This window comes from Coregonus lavaretus (assembly GCF_964263955.1).
Source record: "Coregonus lavaretus genome assembly, chromosome: 24".
In the NCBI taxonomy this organism is placed as follows: domain Eukaryota; kingdom Metazoa; phylum Chordata; class Actinopteri; order Salmoniformes; family Salmonidae; genus Coregonus; species Coregonus lavaretus.
The window spans coordinates 16,554,558-16,577,722 of NC_140011.1; the positions used below are offsets into that span (position 1 = coordinate 16,554,558).

The following is a 23,165-nucleotide window of genomic DNA, read 5'->3' on the forward strand; positions in this document are numbered from 1 at the left end:
GCACGAAAAATACACAGTGCGAGAAAATAAGGAAAAGCGCACACAGTGCGAGCTCTCGGAATAACACAACGAGAGAACAAACTCGATGAGACAGGCTGACAACAACAATCACGCATAACACCTGCCCCAAACAAACCAACTAAATAAGGAGAATAATCAAGACACAAATAAGGGACAGGTGTTATGCACAGACAAAACCAAAAGAACAAAACACATCGAACGGTGGCAGCTAGTACTCCGGAGACGACGACCGCCGAAGTCCGCCCGAACAAGGAAGAGGAGCAGCCTCGGCCGAAACCGTGACACCTTTCTTGGAGTATGAAGCATTACTAGTAATTGTTTATGGGCCCCATTGTTTAAGTCGATTACATTTTCGATTATATTTAGTTACATTTAACTGTTAAATACGTCACTCATTGCTTGAAGTCACACCTCGCCGCACCCACCAAATGGGAGCAAATGTACCTCAAAGTCTGTTCAAGAATGTAAAATAATGATTTTGGAAAATGTGTCGCTCAGTACAAACTGTTCCGCAACGTAGCAAACGTTCAAGCGAACTGAACGCACATCAGGACCGGACTCTACACAGACCGGTGTGCCATAACCAATCAGAGCTACAGTAGGCCTATATGCAAGTAAGCCATTTGCCACACAGGCCTGCCATCATTCACTTTGAACTGGACTGTGTGTTTACAGGCAGTAACAACAGCATGACTTTAGATCATTAGAAAGCGTTTGCCAAAAGCCACAAAATACACCTGAATGGATTTCTGTAAATATGTAAATACCAATTGAGTCCACTTACATTTGGGAACAGTCCTATTGGTCAAACAACCATGAACAGGTAGGCTCTCTCTCCCTCAGTTGCCTGTGCACATCAACAACAATGTTAGCCAGAGCCAGATGAGCTAAAATCTACTGAGGGAACAGTAGATAAACCCTCTCAAACGTTTTCAGCTTGTAGTTGGTCATCAAAATTGCACTGATAAACGATGGGGAATAGTAGCCTGCTCACCCTTCTGTAGCTTGCCTCCCAATACATGCTTGTCCCAATCCATATTAGAAAGGTATCCTTACTGTTTTATACACTCAGTGTGTGTGGTGAGTGTATATCTGTGTGGGTGTGTGCATGAGTGAGTGCATGTGTGCTAAGGTGTGGAGAGTCAGTGCAGGTGGTCAGTCCAGTTCAAATGGTCAGCAATCTGATGGCTCATGCTCTGATACCATCTGCCTGACGGTAAGGGAGTGAACAGCTCGTGGCTGGGGTGTATGGGATCCTTGATGATGCTGCAGGCCTTCCTCAGGAACTATTTCGAGTAGATGTCCTGGATGTGTGGGAGCACGGCCCCAGTGATGTAATGGGCTGACTTCTCCACCTGCTGGAGGGCCTTGCGATCGTGGATGGAGCAATTCCCGTACAAGGCCGTGATGCAACCAGTCAGGACGCTCTCGATGGTGCAGAGGTAGTATTTGGAGAGGACCTGGGGTGGCATGCCAAATTTCTTTAGACACCTTAGGAAGTAGATACGATTGTTGTGCCCTCTTGACAAGAGTGGTGGTGTTGTTGGTCCATGTCAAGTCCTCGGTGATGTGGATGCAGAGGAACTTAAGACTGCTGACTCTCTCTACTGCAGTCCCGTTGATGTGGATCGGGGCATGTTCCCTCCTCCGCTTCCTGAAGTCAACAATCAACTCCTTTGTTTTGCTGATGTTGAGGAAGGTTGTTGTCCTGGCACCACAATGCCAGTTCACTTACCTCCTCCCTATAGGCTGACTTGTCGCTGTTGGTCTACAACTGTGGTGTCTTGATGATGGAATTGGTGTCGTCCAAAGCCACGCAGTCATTGGGTAAACAGGGAGTACAGCAGAGGGCTGAGGACACACCCCTGGGGGGCTCCTGTGTTAAGACTCAGTGTGGAGGAGGTGTTGTTGCCAATCCTCACAGCCTGTGGTCTGCCCGTCAGGAAGTCCAGGATCCAGTTGCAGAGGGTAGTGTCCAGACCCAGCGCTCTGAGCTTTGTGTCAAGCTTGAAGAGAACAATAGTGTTGAATGCTGAACTGTAGTCAATGAACAGCATTCTCACATAGGTGTTCCTCTAGTCCAGTTGTGTTACAGCCATGTGAAAAGCAATGGACATGGCATCTTCCGTGGATCTGTTGGAGCGGTAGGCAAATTGGAGTGGGTCCAGTGTGCCTGGCATGCTGACCTTGATGTGGGCCATGACCAGCATTTTGAAGCACTTCATGATAGCCAGGGTGAGTGCAACGGAGCGATAGTCATTTGGGCATGTCACTTTGTTTTTCTTGGGCACTGGAACGATGGTGGTCTCCTTGAAGCAGGTGGGGACTACGGCCTGGGACAGGGACATGTTGAAGATGTTAGTTTGTTCTGCCGATATCTCCGTTCATCCAGGGTTTCTGGTTGGGGTATGCATCATCAACACATTTCCCAATGAAGCCTGTGACTGGCGAAGTACAGTATATTCCTCAATGTTGATGGATGTCCTGGGTGGATTAATCTTTGAACATACACTACATTACCAAAAGTATGTGGACACCTGCTCATCGAACATCTCATTCCACAATCATGGGAATTAATATGGAGTTGGTCCCCCCTTTGCTGCTATAATAGCCTCCACTCTTCTGGGAAGGCTTTCCACTAGATGTTGGAACATTGCCACAAGAGCATTAGTGAGGTCGGGCACTGATGTTGGGTGATTAGGCCTGGCTCGCAGTCAACGTTCCAATTCATTCCAAGGGTGTTTGATGGGGTTGAGGTCAGGGCTCTGTGCAGGCCAGTCAAGTTCTTCCACACTGATCTCGACAAACAATTTCTGTATGGACCTCTTGTGCACGGGGGCATTGTCCCCTGTAGCTCAGTTGGTAGAGCATGGCGCTTGCAACGGCAGGGTTGTGGGTTCATTTCCCACAGGGGGGCAATATGAAAATGTATGCACTCACTAACTGTACGTCGCTCTGGATAAGAGCGTCTGCTAAATGACTAAAATGTAAAAAAATCAATGTAAATTGTCATGCTGAAACAGGAAAGGGCCTTCCCCAAACTGTTGCCATAAAGTTGGAAGCACAGAATCGTCTAGAATGTCATTGTATGCTGTAGCGTTAAGATTTCCCTTACTAAGTAGCCTGAACCATGAAAAATAGCCCCAGACCATTATTCCTCCTCCACCAAACCTTACAGTTGGCACTATGTATTCGGGCAGGTAGCATTTTCCTGGCTTTACACCACTCCAGCCGATGCTTGGTATTGCGCATGGTGATCTTAGGCTTGTCCATGGAAACCCATTTCATGAAGCTCCCGACGAACAGTTCTTGTGCAGATGTTGCTTCCAGAGGCAGTTTGGAACTCGGTAGTGAGTGTTGCAACCGAGAACAGTCGGTCCCTTTCTGTGAGCTTGTGTGGCCTACCACTTCGCTGCTGAGCCGTTGTTGCTCCTAGACGTTTCCACTTCACAATAACAGCACTTACAGATGACTGGGGCAGCTCTAGCAGGGCAGCAATTTGATGAACTGATTTGTTGGAAAGGTGGCATCCTATGACGGTGCCAAGTTGAAAGTCACTGAGCTCTTCAGTGAGACCTATGGGGATTGCATGGCTGTGTGCTCGATTTTATACACCTGCACCAACGGGTGTGGCTGAAATAGCCAAATCCACTAATTTGAAGGGGTTCCACATACTTTTGTATATATAGTGTATTCCAATCAGTATTCTCAAAACAGTCCTGCAGCATTGAGTCTGCCTCCTCTATCCAGCGCCTCACTATTCTCTATGTTGGTGGCTCCTTCTTGAGTTGCTGCTTGTAGGCGGGGAGTAGGAACAGAGAGACATGATCTGATTGGCCGAAGTTTTGGCGGGGATGGCTTTGTACGCGTCACAAAGGAACTAATGTAGTATTCGAGATCTGGGAGGCTGAGAGATAAGTTTGTAGCTTCCGATTCATGATCCAGAAGTGTTTGTCAGTCATAGGAAATTATTGCACGAACATTCTGAGTAAACAAAGTAATAATTAATGTAAAAATAGCCATAAAAAAGCAAAGTCGAGCAGGAACCGGCAAGATGTGCGCCCTCATCAGCGCTGCCATCACATCACATGGACAATCTTTTAGAGGATTTTTTTGTGCACATTTTGAGGGCGAGGAAATATAACCAATTTTCAGTGCGGCCCTCCGGATCTCATTGAAGACCAAATGCGACCCCCTTGGCAAAATTAGTATGACACACCTGACATAGACACACAGGCATAAGAACACACACACGCAGGAAGCACTGGCATACCGGACACCCCAGTGGCACCTGCAAGGCAGGGGGGCCCACAAGCTCTGGGGGCCCATGTGCCAGTCATTGATGTTGATTTTTTTATTTAATGAATAATTTTGACAGTAACCCTCCAAAGAGTAATTACTAACCTTTTTAATTTCCATATTTACTAGGAAGCTAAGTATTTGTTTCTTGGGCTTCAAGAATGTGACTAATCAAAGTGCCTCAGGCCTTGAAAAATAAATCATTGAACTGATTGAAAGTAAGGGGATACTGATGAACAAATGCTGTGGTCAAGGCTACGACGGCGCCAGTGCAATGAGTGGCACTTACTCAGGTGTTCAAAAGCGCATATCAGACTGAGAGCCTAATGCTTCTTCGGTAGGCCTAGTTATTTATGAGTTTTAGTTTAGAAAAAGACAGTTACAGGGATGGTTAAAAACAGCTTGTTTGCCATAGCAACATCATGGAAACTGGGCAGAAGGGAGTGGTGGTTCAAATACAGCAGTTCTGCAACATCTTTAATTGAGCCTCTCGCATTCTCCTTAATTGCCGGCCTCAACATGTTACGGAAAGAGATTAACTGTATAAGCAGGGTTGGGTAGGCTACTTTCTAATTGCAATCCGTTAGTTACTAGTTACATGCCCAAAACTTTACTTTGGGATTTCCCAAACTCAGTAACGTAATCTAATTACTTTCTGTTACTTTTGGATTACTTTCTCCTTAAAAGGCATTAGATGAAGACAAAAAATAATATTACCAATTATATGACATCTATTGCGAGATAAATCAATGTTAGAGTTTACATACAGTGGGGAGAACAAGTATTTGATACACTGCCGATTTTGCAGGTTTTCACATTGTATGATTTTTAAGTAATTAATTTGCATTTTATTGCATGACATAAGTATTTGATCACCTACCAACCAGTAAGAATTCCGGCTCTCACAGACCTGTTAGTTTTTCTTTAAGAAGTCCTCCTGTTCTCCACTCATTACCTGTATTAACTGCACCTGTTTGAACTTGTTACCTGTATAAAAGACACCTGTCCACACACTCAATCAAACAGACTCCAACCTCTCCACAATGGCCAAGACCAGAGAGCTGTGTAAGGACATCAGGGATAGAATTGTAGACCTGCACAAGGCTGGGATGGGCTACAGGACAATAGGCAAGCAGCTTGGTGAGAAGGCAACAACTGTTGGCGCAATTATTAGAAAATGGAAGAAGTTCAAGATGACGGTCAATCACCCTCGGTCTGGGGCTCCATGCAAGATCTCACCTCGTGGGGCATCAATGATCATGAGGAAGGTGAGGGATCAGCCCAGAACTTGTCAATGACCTGAAGAGAGCTGGGACCACAGTCTCAAAGAAAACCATTAGTAACACTAAGGTCCTCCTGCACAAGCCATCGCATGTCCAGGCCCGTCTGAAGTTTGCCAATGACCATCTGAATGATCCAGAGGAGGAATGGGAGAAGGTCATGTGGTCTGATGAGACAAAAATAGAGCTTTTTGGTCTAAACTCCACTCGCCGTGTTTGGAGGAAGAAGAAGGATGAGTACAACCCCAAGAACACCATCCCAATCGTGAAGCATGGAGGTGGAAACATCATTCTTTGGGGATGCTTTTCTGCAAAGGGGACAGGATGACTACACCGTATTGAGGGGAGGATGGATGGGGCCATGTATCGCGAGATCTTGGCCAACAACCTCCTTCCCTCAGTAAGAGCATTGAAGATGGGTCGTGGCTGGGTCTTCCAGCATGACAACGACCCGAAACACACAGCGAGGGCAACTAAGGAGTGGCTCCGTAAGAAGCATCTCAAGGTCCTGGAGTGGCCTAGCCAGTCTCCAGACCTGAACCCAATAGAAAATCTTTGGAGGGAGCTGAAAGTCCGTATTGCCCAGCGACAGCCCCGAAACCTGAAGGAGAAGGTCTGTATGGAAGAGTGGGCCAAAATCCCTGCTGCAGTGTATACAATCCTGGTCAAGACCTACAGGAAACGTGTGATCTCTGTAATTGCAAACAACGTTTTCTGTACCAAATATTAAGTTCTGCTTTTCTGATGTATCAAATACTTATGTCATGCAATAAAATGCAAATTAATTACTTAAAAATCATACAATGTGATTTAGATTCCTTCTCTCACAGTTGAAGTGTACCTATGATAAAAATTACAGACCTCTACATGCTTTGTAAGTAGGAAAACCTGCAAAATCGGCAGTGTATCAAATACTTGTTCTCCCCACTGTACCTGGCCATAAATGGATGTTGCCTTTTACTTTATGGGTTATGTAGGCTTCTAACCCATTGCTTTCTACTTCAATACAGATAATAAAACAATTAGGCTATATATTTACATTAAAAACTAAAGTCTGTCAGATTTCCAGTCATTCCAATTAATTAAATACACCTTGATCTTCAAGAGTAAGACTTGGAAATATGTAAATATAGATTAGTCTAATTGTTTACCTGAATATAACCCAAAACCGAAGGATTTATTAGCCTACTCTGTTGATGTTTTTGTCATGGAGGCCTGATTGCGCTCATTGCTTCAAAACATGGTTGAAAAATAAATGCTGCTCTCATTTAATTTTTTATTTTATTTCACCTTTATTTAACCGGGTAGGCCAGTTGAGAACAAGTTCTCATTTACAACTGTGACCTGGCCAAGATAAAGAAAAGCAGTGCAATGAAAACAACAACAACACAGAGTTACATATGGAATAACCAAAAACGTACAGTCAATAACACAATAGAAAATCTATATACAATGTGTGCAAATGTAGTATGTTATGGAGGTAAGGCAATAAATAGGCCACAGTGCAAAATAATTACAATTTAGTATTAACACTGTGCAGAAGATGATGTGCAAATAGAGATACTGGGGTGCAAATGAGCAAAATAAATAACAATATGGGGATGAAGTAATTGGGTGGGCTAATTACAGATGGGCTATGTACAGGTAGCTTAGTGGTTAAGTGTAGCTTAGTGGTTAAGAGCGTTGTGCCAGTAACCGAAAGGTCGCTGGTTCTAATCCCCGAGCCGACTAGGTGAAAAACCTGTCGATGTGCCCTTGAGCAAGGCACTTAACCCTAATTGCTCCTGTAAGTCGCTCTGGATAAGAGCGTCTGCTAAATGACCAATTTATTATATTATTTATAGGTGCAGTGATCGGTAAGCTGCTCTGACAACTGATGCTTAAAGTTAGTGAGGGAAATAAGAGTCTCCAGCTTCAGAGATTTTTGCAGTTCGTTCCAGTCATTGGCAGCAGAGAACTGGAAGGAATGGCAGCCAAAGGAGGTGTTGCCTTTGGGGATGACTAGTGAGATATACCTGCTGGAGCGCATACTATAGGTGGCTGTTGCTATGGTGACCAATGAGCTAAGATAAGGCGGGGATTTGCCTAGCAGTGATTTATAGATGACCTGGAGCCAGTGGGTATGGCAACGAATATGTAGTGTGGGCCAGCCAACGAGAGCGTACAGGTCACAATGGTGGGTAGTATATGGGGCTTTGGTGACAAAACGGATGGCAGTGTGATAGACTACATCCAATTTGCTGAGTAGAGTGTTGGAGGCTATTTTGTAAATGACATCGCCGAAGTCAAGGATCGGTAGGATAGTCAGTTTTAACGAGGGCATGTTTGGCAGCATGAGTGGAGGCTTTGTTGCGAAATAGGAAGCTGATTCTAGATTTAACTTTGGATTGGAGATGCTTAATGTGAGTCTGGAAGGAGAGTTTACGGTCTAACCAGACACCTAGGTATTTGTAGTTGTCCACATACTCTAAATCAGATCCGCCGAGAGTAGTGATTCTAGTTGGGCGGGCGGGTGCAAGCAGCGTTCGATTGAAGAGCATGCATTTCGTTTTACTAGCCTTTAAGAGCAGTTGGAGACTACGGAAAGAGTGTTGTATGGCATTGAAGCTCGATTGGTGTCGTCTGCGTAGAGGTGGATCTGAGAGTCACAAGCAGCAAGAGCGACATCATTGATATACACAGAGAATAGAGTCGGCCCGAGAATTGAACCCTGTGGCACCCCCATAGAGACTGCCAGAGGTCCAGACAACAGGCCCTATGATTTGACACATTGAACTCTATCCGAGAAGTAGTTGGTGAACCAGGCGAGGCAGTCATTTGAGAAACCAAGGCTATTTAGTCTGCCAATAAGAATGCGGTGATTGACAGAGTTGAAAGCCTTGGCCAGGTCGAATATAATTTAGGACCTTAAGCGTGGCTGAGGTGCACCCATGACCAGCTCGGAAACCAGATTGCATAGCGAAGAAGGTACGGTGGGATTCGAGATGGACGGTGATCTGTTTGTTAACTTGGCTTTCAAATACTTTCGAAAGGCAGGGCAGGATGGATATAGGTCTGTAACAGTTTGGATCTAGAGTGTCACTCCCTTTGAAGAGGGGGATGACCACGGCAGCTTTCCAATCTCTGGGGATCTCAGACGATACGAAAGAGAGGTTGAACAGGCTAGTAATAGGGGTTGCGACAATTTTGGCAGCTAATTTTAGAAAGAAAGGGTCCAGATTGTCTAGGCCAGCTGATTTGTAGGGGTCCAGATTTTGCAGCTCTTTCAGAACATCAGCTATCTGAATTTGGGTGAAGGAGAAGCGGGGGGGGGGGGCATGGGCAAGTTGCAGCAGAGGGTGCAGAGCTGGTGGCCGGAATAGGGGTAGCCAGGTGGAAAGCATGGCCTGCCGTAGCAAAATGCTTATTGAAATTCTCGATTATCGTAGATTTATCGGTGGTGACAGTGTTTCCTAGCCTCAGTGCAGTGGGCAGCTGGGAGGAGGTGCTCTTATTCTCCATGGACTTTACAGTGTCCCAAAACTATTTGGAGTTAGTGCTACAGGATGCAAATTTCTGTTTGAAAAAGCTAGCCTTTGCTTTCCTAACTGATTGTGTATATTGGTTCCTGACTTCCCTGAAAAGTTGCATATCGCGGGGGCTGTTCGATGCTAATACAGTATGCCACAGGATGTTTTTGTGCTGGTCAAGGGGTGAACCAGGGGCTATATCTGTTCTTAGTTCTGAATTTTTTGAATGGGGCATGTTTATTTAAGATGGAGAGGAAAGTACTTTTAAAGAACAACCAGGCATCCTCTACTGACGGAATGAGGTCAATATCCATCCAGGATACCCGGGCCAGGTCAATTAGAAAGGCCTGCTCGCTGAAGTGTTTTAGGGAGCGTTTGACAGTGATGAGGGGTGGTCGTTTGACCGCGGACCCATTACGGACGCAGGCAATGAGGCAGTGATCGCTGAGATCCTGGTTGAAGACAGCGGAGGTGTACTTAGAGGGTAAATTAGTCAGGATGATATCTATGAGGATGCCCATGTTTACGGATTTAGGGTTGTACCTGGTAGGTTCCTTGATAATTTGTGTGAGATTGAGGGCATCTAGAGTAGATTGTAGGACGGCCGGGGTGTTAAGCATATCCCAGTTTAGGTCACCAAGCAGTACGAACTCTGAGGATAGATGGGGGGCAATCAATTCACATATGGTGTCCAGGGCACAGCTGGGGGCTGAGGTGGGTCTGTAGCAAGCGGCAACAGTGAGAGACTTATTTCTGGAAAGGTGGATTTTTAGAAGTTGAAGCTCAAACTGTTTGGGCACAGACCTGGATAGTATGATAGAGCTCTGCAGGATATCTCTACAGTAGATTGCAACTCCGCCCCCTTTGGCAGTTCTATCTAGACGGAAAATGTTGTAGTTGAGGATGGACATTTCTGAATTTTTGGTGGCCTTCCTAAGCCAGGATTCAGACACTGCTAGAACATCAGGGTTGGCGGAGTGTGCTAACGCAGTGAATAACTCAAACTTAGGGAGGAGGCTTCTGATGTTAGCATGCAAGAAACCAAGGCTTTTACGGTTACAGAAGTCAACAAATACATTTACATTTACGTCATTTAGCAGACGCTCTTATCCAGAGCGACTTACAAATTGGTGCATTCACCTTATAGCCAGTGGGATAACCACTTTACAAAATGTTTTTTTGTCTTCTTTATTTATTTATTTTTTGGGGGGGGGGGGGGGGTGTAAGGGGGGGTAGAATGATTACATTATCCTATCCCAGGTATTCCTTAAAGAGGTGGGGTTCCAAGTGTCTCCGGAAGGTGGTGAGTGACTCCGCTGTCCTGGCGTCGTGAGGGAGCTTGTTCCACCATTGGGGTGCCAGAGCAGCGAACAGTTTTGACTGGGCTGAGCGGGAACTGTGCTTCCGCAGAGGTAGGGGGGCCAGCAGGCCAGAGGTGGATGAACGCAATGCCCTTGTTTGGGTGTAGGGACTGATCAGAGCCTGAAGGTACGGAGGTGCTGTTCCCCTCACAGCTCCGTAGGCAAGCACCATGGTCTTGTAGCAGATGCGAGCTTCAACTGGAAGCCAGTGGAGTGTGCGGAGGAGCGGGGTGACATGAGAGAACTTGGGAAGGTTGAACACCAGACGGGCTGCGGCATTCTGGATGAGTTGTCGGGGTTTAATGGCACAGGCAGGGAGCCCAGCCAAGAGCGAGTTGCAGTAATCCAGACGGGAGATGACAAGTGCCTGGATTAGGACCTGTGCCGCTTCCTGTGTAAGGCAGGGTCGTACTCTCCGAATGTTGTAGAGCATGAACCTACAGGATCGGGTCACCGCCTTGATGTTAGCGGAGAACGACAGGGTGTTGTCCAGGGTCACGCCAAGGCTCTTTGCACTCTGGGAGGAGGACACAACGGAGTTGTCAACCGTGATGGCGAGATCATGGAACGGGCAGTCCTTCCCCGGGAGGAAGAGCAGCTCCGTCTTGCCGAGGTTCAGCTTGAGGTGGTGATCCGTCATCCACACTGATATGTCTGCCAGACATGCAGAGATGCGATTCGTCACCTGGTTATCAGAAGGGGGAAAGGAGAAGATTAGTTGTGTGTCGTCTGCATAGCAATGATAGGAGAGGCCATGTGAGGATATGACAGAGCCAAGTGACTTGGTGTATAGCGAGAATAGGAGAGGGCCTAGAACTGAGCCCTGGGGGACACCAGTGGTGAGAGCACGTGGTGCGGAGACAAATTCTCGCCACGCCACTTGGTAGGAGAGACCTGTCAGGTAGGACGCAATCCAGGAGTGAGCCGCGCCGGAGATGCCCAACTTGGAGAGGGTGGAGAGGAGGATCTGATGGTTCACAGTATCAAAGGCAGCAGACAGGTCTAGAAGGACAAGAGCAGAGGAGAGAGAGAGTTAGCTTTAGCAGTGCGGAGAGCCTCCGTGACACAGAGAAGAGCAGTCTCAGTTGAATGACCAGTCTTGAAACCTGACTGGTTTGGATCAAGAAGGTCATTCTGAGAGAGATAGCAAGAGAGTTGACTAAAGATGGCACACTCAAGAGTTTTGGAGAGAAAAGAAAGAAGGGATACTGGTCTGTAGTTGTTGACATCGGAGGGATCGAGTGTAGTTTTTTTTTGAGAAGGCGTGTAACTCTCGCTCTCTTGAAGACGGAAGGGACATAGCCAGCGGTCAAGGATGAGTTGATGAGCGAGGTGAGGTAAGGGAGAAGGTCTCCGGAAATGGTCTGGAGAAGAGAGGAGGGGATAGGGTCAAGCGGGCAGGTTGTTGGGCGGCCGGCCGTCACAAGTCGCAAGATTTCATCTGGAGAGAGAGGGGAGAAAGAAGTCAAATCATAGGGTAGGGCAGTGTGAGCAGGACCAGCAGTGTCATTTGACTTAACAAACGAGGATCGGATGTCGTCAACCTTCTTTTCAAAATGGTTGACGAAGTCATCCACAGAGAGGGAGGAGGGGGGGGGCGGGGATTCAGCAGGGAGGAGAAGGTGGCAAAGAGCTTCTTAGGGTTAGAGGCAGATGCTTGGAATTTAGAGTGGTAGAAAGTGGCTTTAGCAGCAGAAACAGAGGAAGAAAATGTAGAGAGGAGGGAGTGAAAAGATGCCAGGTCCGCAGGGAGTCTAGTTTTCCTCCATTTCCGCTCGGCTGCCCGGAGCCCTGTTCTGTGAGCTCGCAGTGAGTCGTCAAGCCACGGAGCAGGAGGGGAGGACCGAGCCGGCCGGGAGGATAGGGGACATAGAGAGTCAAAGGATGCAGAAAGGGAGGATAGCGCCTGGGGAGTAGGAGTGATACTGGGGGCTACAGTGCCTGGGTTAACCTCTACATCACCAGAGGAACAGAGGAGGAATAGAATAAGGATACGGCTAAAGGCTTTAAGAACTGATCTTCTAGTGCGTTGGGTACAGAGAATAAATGGGGCCGATTTCTGGCCGTTGTAGAATAGATTCAGGGCATTATGTACAGACAAGGATATGGAAGGATATGAGTACAGTGGAGGTAAACCTAAGCATTGGGTAACGATGAAAGAGATTGAGCCGGTCTCCGCGTGTATGGGGGGTGTCTGAGGCAGGTTGAGCTATCTGAGGCAGGTTGAGCGGGACTGGAGGCTCTACAGTGAAATAGTACAATAAGAACTAACCAAAACAGCAATAGGCAAGGTATATTGACATGGGAGAGAGGCATAAAGCAATCACAGGTGTTATTCGAGAGAGCTAAGACAAAAAGTTTGGGCTGAGGCTAAACAGATAAACAGGATGGGGTACCGTGTAAAGGAACAGTCCAGCAGGCATCAGCTGTGTAGCTGAGTGATCATAAGGTCCAGTGAACAGCAATAGGTGAGTCCGGGAGCAGTTCAGTGGCTGCTATGGCACAGGTGAGCAGGAGGCATGGCTGTTGATTGCGTGTGCTAGCGGGCCGGGACTAGCAGATGGATCTTCGTGGTCGTCGCAACGGGAAGCCTGTTGAAACCACATCAGACGATTACGTCGGCAGACCAGTCGTGATGGATCGGCGGGGCTCTGTGTCGACACTAGGAGGTCCCGTCCGGTTGACAGAGAGGTAGATAGCCGGGAGATGGGCCTGGCTCAAGGCTAGCTCAAGGCTAACTGGTGCTTGCTTCGGGACAGTGTTTATTAGCCAACAATAACAACAGCCATTCGGTTGCAGCTAGCTAGTTGCGATGATCCGGTGTTAAGGTCCAGTGATTCAGTGATTCCGGCAGAAAATTTGATATGTCTGGGTCGATAGCGCACTGTGCAGACTGTGCAGACTGGCCAATACTTGTCCAGGCTAGAGCTGGCTGGTAGGTAGTGCAGGCCACGGACAATGGTGAAGACCGCTAACGGTGGCTAATAGCAAGTAGCTAGTTAGCTGGCTAGCTGGCTAGTTTCAGCTGTAGGTTCTAGAAAAAAAGGTATAAAGAAATAATAGAATCCGTTCCACATTGGGTGAGGCGGGTTGCAGGAAAGTATATTTAGTTAAAGGATGGAAAGTGAGATTGAGAAATATATACGAAAAACTGGCTATTTACATGAGGACACTACAGAAAACACGACCGCACTGCTACGCCATCTTGGATCTATAATGCTTTGAGCATTACCGAAAAGTGTAATTTGCATGACGTGAATAATGAATGCCACATGCTGCATTTGCTATAGGCTATTGTTTCCGTTTTTGTTGGTGACACCATAGAATTAGGAATTAGAATACATAATTTAATAGGATCTCTATCTGTGACACTTTGATATCTCAATAATTTGCAGCTGTTGAAGTCTATCAAAAGTGTATGAGTTTAAGCATATGTCCGTTAGGCCTTTGGATTCTTTGGGGAATCAGCACAAATTAGATTGAGCAATAAAAGGCCTTCTCGTGGTCTTTTTAAATTAAACTTGTTTTTGACAGTATGTGTGGAGCACAATACCACAGAGGAGATTACAAGGGAGGAACTCCCTCAAACTTGTATTCCATAGGCTGGGATTTCCTCTATGCAGCTGTTGCAAGAGTGCATTTTCACTGGCTGTCCACGGGTCGCATAAACCAAGAAATATTGATAGGCAGCTTAGCCTACACTTCTTCAATACAACCATTATTGGCGTAAAACACACAGACAGATGTAGGATCTTTTTTAATTTGATCACTCTTTTATTGCTGTGAATTTTGCAAACTTGTAGTGTATTCGAGGTTTACTTTAAAATGTCAGACTTGATTGTCACTAATGAAAAATGTATCAATCCCTCCAAAATGTCCATTAATTATAATCCACATAATAATTCACATTTCCATTTGCTCAGGATTATTTTCCTGCTGTAGCAAACTGACTCAAATTAACATCATACATCTGTATACATTTGTGAACAGCCATCCAGTACAACCACAATCCGTAAGCAACAAATAATTGAGAGCGCAGTAGTGTGATTCACATAATTGCTATGTAGATATCAATAAAAGGCCTAAGTGATATCCGATTTGCCCGTAGGCTACACCACTGCTGTCATCCTTACCTCCAAGTGTTTATTCAAGTTGGTCATATAATCTTCGATGCCGACAGCAGTCGCACCATTGGAAGACATATAGTGCCGTGAAAAAGTATTTACCCCCTTTCTCATTTTCTCTATTTTTGAATATTTTGAATATTGAATATCAGATCTTTAACCAAAACCTAATATTAGATAAAAGCGAACCTGAGTTTACAAATAACCACAAAAAAAACACACAAAAAATGTATTAACAAAGTTATGCAACACCAAATTCCCCCGTGTGAAAAAGGAATTGCCACCTTACACTCAATAACTGGTTGTGCCACCTTTAGCTGCAATGACTGCAACCAAATGCTTCCTGTAGTTGTTGATCAGTCTCTAACGTCGTTGTGGAGGCATTTAGGCCCACTCTTCCATGCAGAACTGCTTTAACTCAGTGACTTTTGTGGGTTTTCAAGCATGAACTGCTCGTTTGAAGTCCTGCCATAACATCTCAATTGGGATTAGGTCTGGACTTTGACTATGCCATTCCAAAACTTAAAATGTGTTGCTTTTAGCCATTTTCATGTAGACTTGATTGTGTGTTTTGGATCATTGTCATGAGTTTTGACTTTTGAACCATACACAAACATTATTACATTTATGTTCAGTATATCATTCTTATATCATTAACACTTAGCTCTAAGTATAAGCAAGTGCAAGCAAACAAGCTGCGACGAGGTAGGCCTATTTGTTCAGCACTTTCAAAATGGACAGCGACAGATATTCAGATATATATTAGTTCAGATAAATTCAGCAAGATGTTGAGGCCTTAACTTTACTCTTCTTTAAGTCACCACAGAGAGCGAAAGAGAGCGAGAGAGACCGAGACTCAGTGGTTAGCCTACCATTTGAAGTATTTTATTAGGCCTATGTGGTCTAAAAAGGTAGGAAAATACAATCACGAGGATCCACTTTATAGACAATATACCGACGCACAGACAGCGCATTGCGCAAACAAACAAAAAACTTGCAATATCAACTGGAATTATTGAACTTTTTGTTGATTTTTTTTTTTTTTTTTATGGGAAGACACTGTCACTGGCAAACATGGTTACAGACTCAACAACATTATATAGTATCCCCTCCTCATGGAGAAAAAGCACAGAACAAGAGTCAGAACAATAGGCTAGGTTCTGAGGGGGAGAGGGACCAAATTCATAGGGTGAGACACATTGGCTACTAACAGCTTACTACACAACATACACTTAGTATTACTTTCTTAGCTACAGTATACATTTTCCCTGGCGTATTACATCATTTATGCAGCAGCACACAATACATATTTTTGGACTTGTTGTTGTGCTGTTCTCACTTGAACAGGAAGGTGGCACGGCGGTCCTTCTTGTGGACAAACTTTGTCATCAAACTTTGTCATCAAAGTCTGGTATTCTCTGGATGAGGTCATGCTGGATTGACAGCATTACCAATGTATTCAACCTTTTCTGGCCCATGGTGTTGCGTGTGAATGTTTATCCTTTTAAGCTTGTAAAAGAGACCCTTTCAGACAGATGTTTTAAATCCTTGAACCCAGACTTGGACCATACACAGGGGGAAGTATGTAGTGATAGTGAAGTGTTTGGTTGGAGTTATTGCAGCTAAAGGTGGCACAACCAGTTATTGAGTGCAAGGGGGGAATTACATTTTGGGTGTTGCATAACTTTGTTTATGAAATACATTTAATAAGTACGTAATTGTTGTGTTATTTGTTCACTCAGGTTCCCTTGATCTAATATTAGGTTTTGTAGAAGATCTGATAATATTCAGTTTCAAAAATATTCAAAAATAGAGAAAATCAGAAAGGTGGCAAATACTTTTTCTTTCCCGCAATCCATCAACCGTATTTGTGGTCAGACTCGCTCATGCGGAACAAACTTAAACTTGCGGCTGTTTTCAATGTTGAATGTCAAAAATAGAAAGGTGTCATAAAGTATCCTTTCTCAATTTAAAAGTAATCCTAGAAAAAATAATCTAGTTTTTCAAAGTATCTGTAATTTCATTACAGTATTTTTGCTGGTAACGTAACCAATTACTGTTACAGTTTTTTTGTAATCAGTTACACGTAACGGATTACATGTCATCCGTTTCTCCCCAACCCTGTGTATAGGAAGCGCTGGGACAGGTCGTCTGGATACTGGACAGCCAATAAATTGGCAGATGCAAACAGATTATCATCTTTAGCGGACAACAGTTCTTGAGGGCTCAAACAAAAAAAGCGGATGTGTTTGAGTTGTGTGGTTGCAATATCAACAGTCCCTTATCTCTGGTATATCTTGCCATACATCATTCAAGACTAAGTTTAAATTGTGTGCAGCGCAATAGACATATACAGGTGCAGCTCAATCAATTAGAATATTGAGGAAAAGTTAAGTAATTTCAATAATTCAATTGACAAAGTGAAACTCATATATATCGCTAGCTCCCCTACCTCTACGGAAGCACAGTTCCCGCTCAGCCCAGTCAAAGCTATTTGCTGCTCTGGCACCCCAATGGTGGAACAAGCTCCCCCACGACGCCAGGACATCGGAGTCACTTACCACCTTCCGGAGACACTTGAAACCCTACCTCTTTAAGGAATACCTGGAATAGTAAAAAGTAATCCTTCTACCCCCCCCCCCCATAAAAAAAACTAGAAAAAATGTGGTTGTCCAACTGGCTATCATAAGTTCAATGCACCAATTTGTAATTCGCTCTGGATAAGAGCGTCTGCTAAATGATGTAAATGTAAATGTCATGTGAAGCTCCCCCACATTTTTGAATGGCCTTTGCTTGACAATCCTCTCAAGGCTCCGGTTATCCCTGTTGCTTGTGCACCTTTTCCTACCACACTTCTTCCTTCCACTCGACTACCATGAATATGCTTGGATACAGCACTCTGTGAACAGCCAGCTTCTTTGGCAATGATCTTTTGAGGCTTTCCCTCCTTGTGGAGGGTGTTGATGATTGTCTTCTGCACAACTGTCAAGTCAGCAGTCTTCCCCATGATTGTGAAGCATACTGAACTGGACTGAGAGACCATTTAAAGGCTCAGGAAACCTTTGCAGGTTTTGAGTTAGTTAGCTGATTAGAGTGTGACACCTTGAGTCTACAATATTGAACTTTTTCACAATATTCAAATTTTCTGAGATACCGAATTTGGGGTTTTCATGAGCTGTAAGCCGTAATCATCAAGATTAAAACAAATACAGCCTTGAACTATTTCACTTTTTGTGTAATTAATCCACGATATATATGAGTTTCACTTTGTCAATTGAATTATTGAAATTACTTCACTTTTCCACAATATTCTAATTTATTGACCTGCACCTGTAATGCACAATGTCTCAGGAAAGACTGTCTGGGTTGTCAATACTCGGTATTGAAAACAGTTGGGCCCGCAACCTGGACCTACAGGCCTTGGTGAAAACATTTGCACACAAAAATGCAAGGTGACGCAGTCGCATACTGTAGCTACTATAGGCCTCTATGTAGAAAAAAAGCACAGACACAGAGATGATTTTTTCTAAGAGAAAGAAAGAGAAAAAGAGACAGAGAGAGAAGCAGAAAGAGGACTTCAGAAGACCAGGGGAGTCTCTCAAATTGGATAACATTTAATTTGATTTAATTGAATGTATCTTGATTGCAGCCCCTTTGTGTAGGCTATTAGCCAGACAAAACCTGCTGAGTTCAACAATAGTGGCTAAATTTATCCTCAAGCCGACTACTTTTTTCCTAATTGTTAGGCTATTTGATGTGTAATTTTTATAACAAGTTTATAAATAGCAGCTAAATACTGTATACAGCTATAGATAATAGGCTAGACTGCATAATTAAACAATCCCTGGTAAGCTAGTGTTTTGAGGGTGGACTGATTGCTTTATTTGGCATTATTAGACTGGTTTTACACACAACAACTTTCTATCCAAGCTGGGAGAGAGAGTGAGGACGGCTCATGTCATGTAGGTTCAAGTAGGCTGTACAGGGCAGTTGTATATTTAAAAAATATATATTGGTTGCTGATTAGCATGCTGTTGTATAGAACCACCCAGCATGGTAGCCTTGCGACACCGTGTATAGCTTTGTGAAATGTCAGGCTTAACGTGAAAATGACGACCAAATAGGCCTACAAATAAACATTTATTCATTAGCTAAAGCAAAGTTATAGGCTACATGCCCTGGCACCACAGAAAGCCTATCATTGCTTTGCATAGACATGTTGCAATTTCAGCACCATGAACAGCAATCGGTAGTCTATACTCTGTGAGTAGCTGTCTGGCTGACTCATTAGATTTGTTTGTATTTTAGGGGGGGGGGGGGCAACTCTGACATTGTGGGGGGGTCCAGAAAAACTGCGTAACGTCAGTACACAATCAATACACATGCAAATGTACAAGACACACATGGTTGGACACACATTCATACCACTGAAAGTAAACGTGCCGGTGAAAACCTAATTTCTTATTCACCCTGAAAATGAAAGCGACATGAAAACGGAGCACCCACACAAATAATATCCATGGCACCTTAATAAATCATAACTCTACATCCCTTCACTTTACAACATAGGGATGCGAGGAGCTAGATATGGCCTCAAGTATACAACAGGCCTATACCACCATCTCCACATCTCCACTCTGAGGTAAACACACAACAAGAGCCAATCACTCAGATGCTGAAGGGAATGGGGCTAGTAGTGGAAGCAGTTAAAATGGAAAGAATCAGCTCTTAACAGAGAAATGTAGATGTGCCTTAGGATGCTGTAGCCCTGGAGTAGTAGTAATCCAACTGTAACTGACAAATGCTTTGTGGGCAAAAAAAAACTACTTGATGCTGCTATAATACATTATAACCCTTGTCATGAGAAAAGCATTATAAAAATCGGTGTATACTGTGAGTTGAAACATGCAGGCCTTACCTCTGCGACAGGCACTCCCTCTGGTGGACGGCAATGCAGCACAATCATGCCTTTAATGGGAACCTCCCTCCCCTGGGGGTCCTGTTCAAAGTTCTTCCTCAGGTCTGGGAGAGGGGAGGGACACAGGGAGACAGGATTAGGGCTGTTGCGGTGACCGTATTAACGCCACACAGGCAGTCATGAGTCATGACCGCAGTAAAATTCCATGTGACCGTTGAGTCACGGTAATCTGCTTTTATGCACTCTGGACATGTTTTGGTAGTACCCAACTTGCTAACTACCATCAGGTCCTAATGACCTGGTGCTCAGGGCTCTATTGTCCCTCTAACCACTCTGACATCAATGCAAATGCTCTCAAAAATCACATCAAAGACTTATCATCAAAACAGTAGGCCTATTGTACTTTTAAAACTCACCTCACTGTGATGATCAATTTGAAGAAAGAAGTTCAACAGCAGGTTGAGACAGTGTAAAGCTTGGTCATTGTGGATGTTGTTTCAAAGCCTAACACAACGAAATGGACAGAGCTTTCTAAGGGGACGATTAATTCAAAACATCCATACACATATTAGAGCTTATGCATATGCATAGGCTTTTGAGCCCAAGCCGAAAGAAAAACCTGAATAAAAATTATGATTGTGCCGTTATACAATACACAAAACAAGACTGATTTAAGATGTCTTTGGTACATAATTGGTCTAAAATCAAACAAATTTGAGTAGTTGCCTTTGAGTGTGGACTGTATTATTGTGCATACTGTATGGACTGGTTACCTTATGCTAAACTCCAAAATGTATCTCCATGAGTCTGGGAGAGAACTTATAGCCCTAGGCAATGCTGTTGGTTAATTGATTGTGCAGGGCGGCTTACAGTTAGCGTGCAATTAGTGAATTTCTATTTGATTTTGAATAGTGCATTTTTTAAATTGTCATAATTCATTGGGTGACACATTACCTTTAGCTATACAGAATATCTCACCACAATCTCCTCCTAACATTTACATTTCCATTTTCGTCATTTAGCAGACGCTCTTATCCAGAGCGACTTACATATTTCAATAAACTGTTGACAGCCCATCTGTGCGCTCGAGAAAGGAATAAAGGAGAGAGAAGAGGAGATGGAAACGCATGGTGGTGAGATATTCTGTATAGATATGACCTATTACTTGGCTATTTAAAATCAAATACAAATTCACTAATTGTATGCTAACTGTAAGCTACCCTGCACAGTCAATGAACCAACAGCATCGGCTAGGGCTATACATTCTCTCCCAGACTCATGGATAGACATTTTGGAGCTTAGCATAAGGTAACCAGTCCATACAGTATGCACAATAATACAGTCCATACTCAAAGGCAATTACTCAAATGTGTTTAATTTTGGAGAATAGGCTAGATCAATTATGTACCAAAGAGATTTAAAAGTACAATAGGCCTACTGTTTCGATGATACGTTTTTTATGTGATTTTCGATTGCATTTGCATTGATGTCAGAGTGGTTAGAGGGACAATAGAGCCCTGAGCACCAGGCCATTAGGACCTGATGGTAGTTAGCAAGTTGGGTACTACCAAAGCATGTCCAGAGTGCATAAAAGGAGATTATCATGACTCAACGGTCATGACTCATGACTGCCGGTATGGTGGTAGTACGGTCACCGCAACAGCCCTATTTCTGGGATTAGATCAAACAAAGCCCTCTTTTGGGCATAGGGATTCATTTTATGTTTATTTGACTCCAAATACCTCTCTCGTTCCACCCCCACTCTTTCTCTCTTTCTCCCTCACTCACACCCCCCTCACCCGCTCCACTCACTTTCTCTCTCTCTTTCATCTTCCCTCACTCTTTCCTGCCCTTTCCATCCCCCCTCCCTCTCTGTTGGTATGGTTCTGCTACTCACAGGCGATGCGTACGGTGGCCTTGCGGCTCTTGGAGGTGCCCAGGTGGCTCCAGGCCACACACAGACACCAGTAGTCCTCAGGGCCATGGAAGTCCTCCACCTGCTGACGAGACACGTTGATCATCACCTCCCGGATCTTCAGCCCTGCAGGGACACACAGATTATAATCCCAGATCACCAACACAGTTTACCATCACAGATTACATAATACAAATATATCCCAGATTATCAGAAACTTGAATCGCTAATATGATCACAACAGATTATCACACAACGTAATCAGAAGACTTGGCAAGATGTAAAAGACGGGTGATTAAATATCCAGGCAATAACAGATTATCAGTCCCAAACAGATGAAGAGGTGTGCAGAGAGAAGAGTCTGTCATATTATTATCCACAGAAGATTACTCTGAAGCCTGACAAATCTATATAAAGACATTTTCTTATTATCATCATTTTGACTATCAGTCAGATAATCTACTTCAGTGTGGCAACGGGAGGACATATAATGCAGGATGATGCCAATGAGATAGGGATGGTTATTGATCTTCTTATGATTACTCAGTTCTACTAATGCCTTAATACATATATACAGATTATCAAGACACTAAATGGGTGTAAATGGTTTCAAATGGATATGGTATATTGGAGGTCTGCTATCTGCATTGCATCATTGCATTATTTCTATGGATATGGTACACTTTTCCAAAACAGTTCTTCAGCTGTCCTCATAGGAGAACCCTTTTTGTTTCCAGGTAGAACCCTTTTTGGTTCCGGGTAGAACTATATTGGTTTGATGTAGAACCCTTTGTGGAACCAGAAAGGGTTTTTCAAAGCGTTCTCCTATGGGGACAGCCGAAGAACCATTTTAGGTTCTAAGTAGCACCTTTTTTTCTAAGAGTGTATAGAGACCCTCCTTACAAAGATGGCATTTGGAGAGGGGCCTAAACACACACACAAATCTAACATAACCCTTGTTCTTTTAGAACTACAGTATGTTATCCTCCTTTTCCCACAAAAAGGTGCGTTGTGATTAGTCAGCACCCTGATATTGAAAAGACTCAATCTCAAGCATATGATGCAAAACACATCATCATGGTGATGTGGCAAGTTACAATTTACTTTTTGAAAGTTCTATATCTTGAAAACGTGATTGCTGACATGCAATCATGCATTTTTATGGGACTGTATCAACAGTGGACTAATGAAAATCATTCCTAAATATATTTTTTGAGTGGATTATTATTTTAATTAACTTGATGTACACAAACCATCGTGTATGTACGATTCACTCTAAACCTCAATTTATTCATGCATATCTCAAGCTGTGATTCAATCCATAATCATGAACAGAGATATGGTTGGTATGGAATTGGTTGTTTTGTTTTGTATTGAATTCAACTAATAGGAACATAAAAGTCTTACTCTCCAACAGCGACAGACTGTATGCCTACACAAAACTATATGAGACCGTACTAGACAATTAATGCGTAATAGGGAAGCTCTGCTGGATATCTTAGAAAGAACAGTCTTCAAAGCTATTTCAGGGCAGCTCTCCAAAGGGGAAAGCAGCTCTGTCTATGATATCTTTATTCTCCCTGCCTGCTATATAAACCTAATTTCACAGACTGTTCCAAACCGGCCCATCGCAGTTGGGGGTTAGTGAGACCACTCCCAGCATTAATTTTGTATTTGTATTTATTATGGATCCCCATTATTATGGATCCTGGGGTCCAGCAAAATGAAGGCAGTTATA

General features: G+C 44.0%; 1 protein-coding gene across 1 annotated transcript in view; it reads right to left on the reverse strand.

The window, feature by feature from the left end:
* Positions 1-23,165, reverse strand: part of LOC311100069 (netrin receptor UNC5D-like) — a gene marked incomplete at both ends in the record, with an annotated part of 335,937 nt that overhangs the window by 58,407 nt on the left and 254,365 nt on the right. The window contains 2 exons of the mRNA XM_084140810.1: positions 19,513-19,616; positions 21,410-21,553. Of these exons, the coding sequence (XP_083996936.1) occupies positions 19,513-19,616; positions 21,410-21,553 (248 nt within the window). The remainder of the gene's footprint in view (positions 1-19,512; positions 19,617-21,409; positions 21,554-23,165) is intronic.